This window comes from Misgurnus anguillicaudatus, chromosome 19, assembly GCF_027580225.2.
Source record: "Misgurnus anguillicaudatus chromosome 19, ASM2758022v2, whole genome shotgun sequence".
Lineage (NCBI taxonomy): Eukaryota > Metazoa > Chordata > Actinopteri > Cypriniformes > Cobitidae > Misgurnus > Misgurnus anguillicaudatus.
This window is the reverse complement of record NC_073355.2, coordinates 24,686,251-24,697,597: the sequence shown is the minus strand read 5'-3', so window position 1 is coordinate 24,697,597 and position 11,347 is coordinate 24,686,251. Positions and strand designations below refer to the sequence as shown.

The following is an 11,347-nucleotide window of genomic DNA, read 5'->3' as shown; positions in this document are numbered from 1 at the left end:
ATTATTGATTTTATTATAAATATTACTATATGCATACACTCTAAAAACGGTAGTGTAAAAACAAAACATATCTGTGTTATTATTGGAACAACACATTTTGTGTTGTTTTTTACTACATCTCGTGTTGTCCCTTTTATTTATTTAAATACAAAATCAACACATAATGTGTTGAAATGACACATAATGTGTTAAATAGCAAACAATTAACATCCCTTCTTAGAATGTACTACACAAAGAAATAAATAATTGAATAAACAATCATATAAATGTCAAATATATGCATGTATAGATAATTGGCATGCATACATTCATGTACCTCATGTAGGATCTTAAAATAAAATGTGGGTTACGTGTGGAATAATAGTTAAAAAGCACAGATTGTTGTCAAATTCATTGACGTAATACTGTAAAGAACTACACTTTTAAATTCCTTTGTCGCCCTCTGCTGATGAGTAATATACAGAACAGAATCCTGATACAGCATTTTATTTCCGACGGTTACACACTTTTCTAAGTTTGTTAAAAGGGTAGAACCAAATCAAATGTATTACTTAGTAAAATAAAATAAGAAAATTAAATTAAATTAAAAACAACATTGATTCTGATGACCAATGAAACTTTGTGCTCACAGAACATTTTTACAACTAAAAGACACAGGCAGTTTCTTATTTGGGTGTGAGATATCTAAACAGTTTTGATTTTTGTAATTGTATCCTTAAATTTAATAGTTTTGTAAAACATCATGTAATATTGTTGAGATACTTGTTTTGTAGTAGCAAATAATTTCTGAGTTTTACACTTTCTTGTGTGATACTTTCCTATGGAGGACCAAAAATGACTTAAGTGTATATAAATAAATAAATACATAAATACGTAAATAAATAAATAAATAAATGTAGATTATACGTAAATAAATACATAAATACGTAAGTAAATAAATAAATAAATGTAGATATACGTAAATAAATACATAAACACGTAAATAAATAAATAAATAAATAAATGTAGATATACGGAAATAAATGTATAAATAAATAAATGCAAAAATAAATAATTAATTAAATGAATACATGAATAAATAAATATTTTCCTGGCAATATTTGTAATAATAATTGTTATGTCGGTGTACGATAATATCTAAAATTTATTTTTTACCACTTTGTCAGCAAATGTTGCATCATTTGCAATGTATGTGTTTGTACCACAAGGACCGCCCGTGGATTTTAATTGGACAATAACACAAGCGATTTGGCTTAGAGAGGAAATGATTGGCTGAAGCGTACGTTGAATAATTAACGAGCAGACGAAAAACACACCACTCGTTTTCTAAAACATTTTTTAACCAACACAGAAACGCTATCAGCGAGGATTTTAAAGTCTTTGTCTACTCTCTCTTATCAGCTTTACATGTTATTGAGATAACTTACCAGTAACATGTAGTGATACTCGTTTATCTCTGCACAGCAGGTTTTAACCTAGTGGTGAACGGCGTTGCACTCTGAATGTAAAGTGTTTGTGCTGTATCAGCTTACAATTGTTCTCTTAAAAGCCGCATCGTTTTAAAGTTGATTTTAGCTTGGTCTCGATAAATTTGCTGCCAGAGAAATGGCATCGTTAACAACATCGGAGCCGGGTTTTAATCCCGGGACCATGGGGTTACCAGAATCTTTAGTGCCCGCTAGCATGTTTGCTCCAGCCCGCGGTTGCAGCGACGATGACGGGACAGAGTGCTACGAGGACCTGGAGATGTTCAACGGCGACACCGTGGATCACGACTTCTTCAGTAAGGTAAGCTAGGCCTCAAACAGAATCGGATAATTTGGATCGAATTCGTTTGTTTATAAAGATCCTACTGGTTGTATCATGAATTCACATTGAAGTTACTTTAAAATTGCATTATTGTAATGTTCATCGCGTTTGTGATTACACTAAATCGAACGTTTGTAGTTATGTGTGAACCGTATGCTAACCAGGCTAAATCTCAAAACAATGTTTCGTATCGTCTGTGTGATATGCATCAATCGCAGTTTCGTATATAAATGTAGATTTCTGATTTACCAATATGTGTTAATTTAAAATGCTAGCTGTAAAGCAAGCAGATTTGAGTAAATCTGCATTAATGCAAATGAATGAATGAATGAATGAGGGACTGGCATAAACAGTCAGCTGTCAACCTTACGTTACAAGATCTGATGAAATACTAGTGTAACTCCAAGGGATTTCCCTTTAGTGGGAGGGGAAAAGTAAATAAACAACTCTGGGAGCGATGAGGTATCAATTGATAACTTTGTATAAAAGTTCAACATCATCTATCAGTAAAGCTTTATGTTAATGCTAATGTACCTGCTGTCACACGAATTTGAAATGTTTTTACCAATGTTTCATGCCCCGCTTTCTTATAATATCATATGAAATCATAAAACAGTTTATATCTTTATAAATAATTATACTAAAATTTGAAAATGCGATGAAATAGTTTAAAGTGACATGCAGCTTGTCACATTGACACGTCTGTCACAGCTGGACACGTCACGTAAGCCATCTGTATATAACACAGTATAGATCTACAGGCACAGCGTTATAACCTTGAGGAATGTGTGAACCAAGACAGATGGCTGTTCATAAAATAGTGCTGCCTTTACACAACAAGCAGTTTTTTGCTTTGGCAGCTGCCTTCATATCATTTATCAACGTTAGTTTCAGACTGAGGTGAGGATTTGTTTTCAGATAGGCTGAGCTGAGCTCTTTCTGCATTCTTAAATGTTTTGCATCAAGCGCCGTCACTCTTCCTCCTTTGACAGCATCTGATGTAACATGCACTAAAGCCAGGCAACTTGGCTTCCTATGTCCATTGATCATTGTTGTCCTTTGTTTACACTGTCATAGAAACCCACTGAGCATGTACAGTCTTTATGAAGAGAACAAAACAGAAAGGAAGGTTTAAAACAAACAAAAAGATCAAATTCAATGTGGTATTCATGCCATTCATTTCTCTAATGATCTGAAAGTAATATTCTTAATAATATCACAGTTAGCCTTGGTCAGTCCTAACGGGGAGCAGTATGACTTGTTACTACGGCAACTGCGTGAGAGGATGGACGAGGGCTGCGGGGAGACCATCTATGTTGTTGGAGTGGGTTCAGGTAAGACCATGTAAGCTTGGAGAGACGAGACCTGCTGTGAGACTTACTTGTGTTTGTTCACGAAGTTTCACCAGTTTTTGTCTCTCTCAGATGGAGGAGATTATGGATTAAATGAGGGCGATATGGAGGCCTCGGTTGCCACAGTGAAGTCCATGTGTGAGCAGATAGAGGCAGATCTCATACTTTTGAGGGAGCGCAATGAGGCCGGAGGACAGGTCAGAGATTACCTCATTCGCCGGCGAGTAGGAGAGGCAGACTTCCTGGAAGTTAGGTGAGAGATAAACGTGAAGAAAGATTTTTAATGCATTTGGCAGACGCTTTTATCCAAAGTGACTTACAGTGCATTCAGTCTATACATGCCGTTGCATTACTAAAGCAATGCTTTACCCGCTGAGCTATGGGGACTGACTATAAAAGTCTGTGGTCGAATTGAAAATATAGTCTTCATGCACTTCGTGATCTCTCTTATTATTTGATCCAAACACATTGTGTGCTAATGGTACAGGTTTTTAGTGGCTGTAGAATAGGGGAAGTGATTCACTCACTACAAACACTAAGTACTCTTAGAAGTACATTAAACTCCAAATGCTAAAGCTATAGAATTGCTTTTTCTTAAAAACCAACTGAAATTTAAGCTGAAATTCACTTATGTGGTGTGCACACCAAAGATTTTATTACTGCGGCCGGCGCATGTTTTCATTTGTTTTCAATGGAAGCTAGCAGCTTATTTGCCGTTGAGCCTCAAAAGTTGAAAGAGATTCAACTTCGGGTGAAAAGCTCTGCTCGTCAGTTCTCACCCGGCCGTCCAATCACAGTGGAGGAGGGGCGGGACAAGTATCACAACAACCAACCGGCTCACAGCTACCAAAGCGCTCGGCTAAAGAAAACTGGCAATTGGTGTCATCCAGGCGTTTTCAGCCACGTTTAAAAGTTTTGGTGTGCACAACCCCTTAAGCCATCATTCAGTCTATACAGAAGAAATAGTGCTATACTTTGTGAAAGTTGATGTGTTTTTCGGGTCATTTATCTTCATAACAATGTCTTTCTCAGGGTGGCTGTAGTAGGGAATGTGGACGCAGGTAAGAGTACATTACTGGGCGTGCTGACTCACGGAGAGCTGGATAATGGCCGAGGCTTCGCACGACAGAAGCTCTTCAGGCATAAGCATGAAATCGAGAGTGGCCGGACCAGCAGCGTGGGCAATGACATCCTGGGTTTCGACCAGGACGGCCAGGTGGTCAACAAACCCGACAGCCATGGAGGCAGCCTGGACTGGACTAAGATCTGCGAGAAGTCTTCTAAAGTCATCACTTTTATTGACCTCGCTGGCCACGAGAAGTACCTTAAGACGACTGTTTTTGGAATGACTGGGCATCTGCCTGACTTCTGCATGCTGATGGTAAATAGGATTGCATGCACAAACCACATGCAAGATTGTGATGTTAGCAAATATATGTGGGTCAATGACGTGACGTTAATTATTTTGTGTTCGTATGGTTTAGTTAAATGTAAAAGGGTTAAAATTTCTAAATAAATTTGCAGATTACTTGCATACATACTCATTTACAAACTAATTTTTCGGTAATGAGAACTAAAAAGTTGTCTAGGTACTATGACAAACAAATTTTTTTCTTTTATCTGGAGAGAGAAAATAAGAACTGCTTACCTCGTAGCCATTTTGAGTGTCACAGTCAATTATGTCCCTTCCAACATTTTTTTTAAATGTTAGTTCATTGAGGGCTTAAACAATGATTGAAAATTGTTGCGGAGGATGAGAAAATTGGTGTTTGGACACATTAATATTCCTTATTATTGTCTCTACATTTACCAATGATCACCAAATACCACGTTTCTTAACTGTAAATGTTTATAGTATAATATGCACTGAAGCTTTTTATTTTTTTGATTTTTTAATTATAAATATTTCCATGTCAAAGAACCCAAATCCAGTCATGGACACGTTGCGGTAATAAAAATTTCCCCCTTAAATGTGGAAAAAAAATTGGTTTGTATGATGTCATTTGAAATCATGTGCAAAATCATACATGAATAGATGTTTGTAACTGTATGCTTCTTATTTTGATACTCTTACTTTGCATTTACTTTTTTTTTATCAAAATGTTTCATGACACCTCATAAGTCTAATTTAGCGAGAATCACCCAAATACACTATGTGCATTTGAAATAAACCTGATGCATGCTTTTAAAATTTTTTTTTTTTTTTTAAGATTTTTCAATTGCCAAACCATTTTTGTCACTGCTGTACAAGTAGATCCATATATTTTTTTTCTCTCGTAGATTGGAAGTAATGCAGGTATTGTTGGTATGACCAAAGAGCACCTTGGCTTGGCATTAGCCCTCAATGTTCCTGTTTTTGTGGTGGTTACTAAGATCGACATGTGTCCGGCTAACATTCTTCAAGGTGAACTATATTTTTATATTGGCCGTAAATGATGGGGAGAAATAAAAAGGGCCGTGCTAATAAATATTTTGCACTTTTCAGAGACCTTGAAGCTCCTACAGAAGATATTAAAGTCACCGGGCTGCAGAAAGATCCCTGTGCTAGTGCAGAACAAAGATGATGTCATTGTCACAGCGTCTAACTTCAGTTCAGAGAGGTAATGCTCGGCACTTTACATTGCTTAGGCCTTAAAGGCTGGGTACTTTGAATGTGAAATGTGACCCTGTCTATGAAATCCAGGCTGAAGTTTTATATAATCTAATGATGATCTAAGGTTTTCAAAACCTTATGTGTCTTTGTTTTGTAGAATATGTCCCATCTTCCAGATCTCAAATGTCACGGGAGAGAACATGGACCTTCTCAAGATGTTCCTGAACCTGCTCTCCTCCAGAAGCTCGTTCAAAGACCATGAGCCTGCTGAGTTTCAGATAGATGACACTTATTCAGTACCAGTAAGCATGATCTTTCTTTATCCCTTTTCTCCCTTTATAATCCGGCCTCTCTCAGCAGTCTGATCTGTATTGACAGGGTGTAGGCACGGTAGTGTCTGGGACTACATTACGTGGGCTGATTCGGTTGAATGACACCTTGCTTCTGGGACCTGACCCATTGGGGGCTTTCCTTTCAATTACTGTCAAATCCATTCACCGCAAGAGGATGCCTGTGAAAGAGGTCCGCGGTGGACAGACAGCTTCCTTCGCCCTGAAGAAGGTTTGGAAATTGGAATCATTGCTTTATAGATTAATGAAGAGAGAGAGAGAGTAAGAATGTGATGTCACTAACAGTGGACTTCCTAAAAGACTTTCCTACCTTTTATCCTTGTTGGTCTCCTATTTAGATTAAGCGCTCATCAATAAGGAAGGGCATGGTCATGGTGTCTCCAAGATTAAACCCACAGGCATATTGGGAGTTTGAAGCCGAGATACTAGTTTTACATCACCCGACGACAATCTCCCCTAGATATCAAGCCATGGGTAAGTTCACACTTACACACTCCGTGTCTGGTGTGAGCATAATGTAAATGTGTAAGATCCCACATTTACACATCTTTGCATTTCCTCTCACTGTCTCGCTCGTCTGTTTCTCCCCAAAGTGCATTGTGGCAGCATCAGGCAGACAGCCACTATCCTATCTATGACCAGCGATTGCTTACGCACAGGAGACAAAGCTACTGTTCACTTCCGCTTCATTAAAACTCCAGAGTACCTGCATCTAGACCAGAGGCTGGTCTTCAGAGAGGGGAGGACAAAGGCTGTGGGCACCATCACCAAGGTAAGCTCCATATGGGCTAAGATTGAAGGTGTTGCTCAGAACTGAAATGGCCCTTGACATGCTAAAACAATGGCGATTTGCTTCGGTTGTAGTTGCTACTGTCAACCAATAATCAGCCGTCAAACTCCAAACCTCCACAAATCAAGATGCAGTCAACGAAGAAAGCAGCAACAGTTAGGAAAGAGGATGGAGTGCCGCCAACCAATGAGGAGATTGCAACTACAGAATCGCCGATTACTCAACACAACAGCACATCATTACCACAACAGGTAATAACTCGGAGTGTGGGTAAAACAGTATAACTTTAGTATTACCTGTTCAGTTTTTGTCTTCTATCTGGAAGTCTCTGATCTAACCACTTTGTGTGACCTTCTCACCTATTTTTTGTCCCACATTCAATTTTATTTTCACCTACATCATGTCCTTTCATTGATTCTTTGCTGTCGTGATCGTGTCCAACCAACCCCATTCATGTGTCACACATTGGTCTATTTGGTTTACCCATCTCTTTCACATTTTTAATGCTTCAGACAGAGATGGAGGAAGACCCTCAAAACAAAGAGAACAAGGTAAAAAAGCTCCAGTGACCCCTTAACACAAATTGCTGTGTTTGTGGGACTGGATAAACTTTCTTACATTTTTCTAAAGAGTGCTGTCTTGCCTTTCTGAAAAGACATGACATGCAAATAGCATGTCATTTCTTTACACCGTTTTTACTGGGGCATGAAACTCTGCAAGACTTAAATTTCAAAGAGTGTTGTGTTTAAGATTTATGGGTTTGTGCAGTAGATGTATCTCGGTAATAGGGCTGCATGAAAACTGGTTGCAACTTATCGTTTGTGGAATGAGGGTTTTTTTTGCATTGTGTGTGTGTGTGTATTGTGCATAATAGTTGTAATGCACACATTCATGTATATATTTAAGAAATATTTACATGTGTATATACATTTTTATATATAAATTATAATGTATATAAATATGAATACTTAATATATATACACATTTTTTTTCTTACAATTGTACATGCATGTGTGTATTTCTATACACATAATTATTATACACAGTACAGATACATATATAATGTAAACACAATTTTTATTCTGCAAATCATTAGTTGCGATAAGTTGTTATGAAGCCCTACTCTGTGAGCTTGACTGTTGACTTTATTCATATATGATTCTCTAAAGTAGGTTATGTTACACATATTTTATATTAGTGTATACCGGTATTAGGGTTCTGTTATGGGTGTAACCAAAGGTATGCAGATTCTAATGTAATAAAAACTATACAATTCATTATGTAAGGTCTTTATACACCACTGATAATGTAGTTCTGTGGATTATATTACATTTCTGTCAAGAGATCCTTCTAAAAGTTGCACAATGGAACTTTTATGTTTTTTTTCTGAATATCTTTAGCCCGTTTTCAAGATAATGCCTGAAATATCAGCATTGGCTTAACATTATGCGAGAAAGCTAAAGATATTAAGAAAACTGTATGGCCGTATTACACATGTTATTACAGTAAATAAGAGAAAAACAGAAAATTGCTGAAACTAAAAAAACATTTATTAATATGCATAATCTTTTGAAATATACCCTTTGAAGTACTAAGAAGGCGGAGTGCATGATCACTGAAAGGCAGTGTTGACATTTGAAATCACCTAAACAAACACGCCCCTACCCCAATAGAATCTGGACCTTCTTTTGATAGACCCGCCCCACACATACACAACCCAGGCAACAATGTCGGTTAGTAGACACTAAAGGGCTCATTATAGTTGTGCGTAGGTCCTACGGCATAGCCGCAACGGCGTAGGTTCCGCGTCAGTTTTCATTTATACTTGTGCGTCGTTGTCTGCGTCGATGTGCAGACCACTGGTAGGCAGTATCCACGCGTGTTACCACAGTAACAGCGCGACCGTCAAAGTACCTATGACGCAGTTTTTTACCTGACGGGAGGGTTTCTGGTGGAAAAATCACAGAGCTTGCGTTCCGCGTAGAACTGACGCACTGTTAAACATTTTGCGAGGTGCACGTCAGGCTACGCAGAGACTATAAACTTACACACAACTATAAATCGGGCTTAACCCCCCTTACTGATGATTGGCTACAAGTATGTTTTGCTAGTCGGCCAGACTCCCTTTCCCAAAGTGCACCGCGCTTTTAAAACATATTTACAAGACATTATTAATGTGGATCTGACATCTCGCGGTACTGTTTGAGTGTGTTAAACTAGTGTGGTGTTGTGTGTGCCTCAACCTAACGTCATGTTAAAAAGTGAATAATGATTGGTAATTTTACTGTCTAACAGACTTTGGCTTTACATTGAATGACACTGAGTGTCTTTTTATTACAAAAAACAAATTTTAAGTAATAGAGAAATTTACTGGCCGATTGAAAAGATTTATCGCCCGATGCTGATAAAAAACATCCAAATATCGGCCGATATATCGACATCTGCAATTTATTGTCCTATCACTACTTAAATACAAAACTTGCAAAGAAAGCAAGTTTATATTTTTAAACATAATAGAAATTTTTTAACATGTATTAAAGAGCTCCTATGGTCTGAATCACGATTTTACATTTCCTTTGGTGTATATTAGTACGTTAACGATATGCAAAAGGTACAAATCCCAAAGAAAACAATGACGTGAGTTATCGTCTCCAACCTAAATCTCTTTTCTTAGACTACAACAAACACACGGATTGTAGGCAACAGTTTACTTGGGATTGGTGATGTAGTAAAGAACGACATTATCATAATTCCTCCTGCTTCGGACTCACAGCCTGTAAGTTAACTCCTGTTAGCATTGCATTGTGACCAAATCTTTTAAACATGGTAAGGAGCGTCACATTTCCGGCTGACGTCAGAGGTATTCAGGCCAATCACAACGTACAGATTAGCTGGCCAATCAGGTACACAGCACTTTTCAAATCCATGAGTTTTGTACATAATCAGTGTGTTTCAGGAAGACAAAAATGTATAGTATGTGGAAAATAATGTTTTTTTTTTTTTTACCATAAACCACAGAAACACATTGTATTATACCAAATACACAAAATAACATTGTTTTTTAGCAAGAAATACCTGCTCTTTAAAGAAGTATAAAATTAATATCTAATGGAATAACCCTTGTTTTTATTCACAGCTTTCATGCTTTTTAGCATGCTCTTGGTCTTTAACATTATTTTTATGTTACACATAAAGTTTACTTCTGTTTCACTTCTGAAATGACTGCCATACATGTAGAGATGCTAATTAAAGGCGAATCTGTTTTTTTCAGAGCTGTATGTGTAACATGGACCCATAATACAGTGCTGTTAAAATGTATAGAGTAAAGTCAAGAATCATCATATAACTTTTTTCCCATTTTCTTCTTTAAGCCAAAGTCTGGAGGAAGAAGACGAGGAGGTCAGAGGCATAAAGGAAAACCACAAACTAACACCACAGTGACCCTCGCTGGTGCCGTCGGGGGCTGCTAAACTTTTTCAGAGTTCCCAAACAGAACAAGCTAAACAGTCCCGTATGCTCTCCGTGTTTTGCTCATGCCTTTTACCCGCCCGTATGGATCACACCACTTCCTTAACAAGACTGAGGAGTTCACAGAACCAACATGCACATTTATGTGAATTTTAACTTATAAGACATAGGTGTTCTTAGACTGTATATACCGTAGACATTAAGAATATAACATAGACATACTGCATGATGGTTCTGTTGTTGCTGTAAATGTCAACTGAGATATTTAAATTCAAAGACCTTAGAAAAAAAGCATTTTTGTTTTGCTGAATTTGACATTGTTTGCTAAAAGTTTGGGCTGAATCTGAAGTTTTTCGTGGACCATTAGGATAAAAACCTTAAGTGTTCTGGCCTATTAGACAACAGGAGTGCAAAAGTTAGTTGTCAGTTAGTGTGAATGCAAAATGGTAATTACTTTTTTCACTTAAGATGAAGGACCATCTCTTACTTAATATTGAAAGTTCACTCAAATGTCAGTCCATTTACAGTTCTTATAAATCCACAGGGTTCCTTGCAGACTTCGGGAACATTTTAAAAGTCAAATGCAATATTTAGGTTAACAAATTAAGATTACCCAGTGAAACACAAACACAAAGATGCATTAAATCTAGATTTTGGATGCTAGATATTTTAGTATATAAATATGAAATTCAAATATATCCTTTATGAATACTACAAAACGGAGTGCCAGAAGCTAGAAATGTTTTTGAATGTAGATTTAAAATTATTTAAATGCATATTTTAAGAGATTTTTCTCCCAGAACACAAACCCTTGCTGTAACTTATTTCTATTGGTTTGTATTGTTTGCCAAGCTTTAGTAATCACATGTTGAGTAACCTGGACCATTGTCTCCGTTTACATGTTGTGAATCTCTGCCACAACTAACATAATACTGAAAATAAACTGATGTTGACGATTTCAACTGTGTGATTTCTTTTTCTGCTT

The 11,347-nt window shown here is 37.1% G+C and overlaps 1 protein-coding gene across 3 annotated transcripts; it reads left to right on the top strand.

Moving 5' to 3' along the window:
* The first annotated feature begins 1,271 nt into the window (after positions 1–1,271).
* gtpbp1 (GTP binding protein 1) lies at positions 1,272–11,324 on the top strand. Of its 3 annotated transcripts, XM_055193773.2 has the most exons (14): positions 1,692–1,788; positions 2,887–2,934; positions 3,032–3,143; positions 3,234–3,414; positions 4,194–4,542; positions 5,442–5,565; positions 5,647–5,761; positions 5,912–6,056; positions 6,133–6,315; positions 6,443–6,578; positions 6,698–6,876; positions 6,969–7,145; positions 7,407–7,445; positions 10,266–11,324. In XM_055193773.2, the coding sequence occupies exons 3-14, from the start codon at positions 3,095–3,097 to the stop codon at positions 10,362–10,364; spliced, it is 1,776 nt and encodes a 591-aa protein (XP_055049748.1). In that variant the 5' UTR covers positions 1,692–1,788; positions 2,887–2,934; positions 3,032–3,094; the 3' UTR covers positions 10,365–11,324. The 3 variants fall into 3 exon arrangements, with proteins under 3 accessions (XP_055049746.1, XP_055049747.1, XP_055049748.1); XM_055193771.2 differs by lacking the exon at positions 2,887–2,934 and having other exon boundaries at positions 1,272–1,788; XM_055193772.2 differs by lacking the exons at positions 2,887–2,934; positions 7,407–7,445 and having other exon boundaries at positions 1,273–1,788.
* The last annotated feature ends 23 nt before the right edge of the window (positions 11,325–11,347 follow it).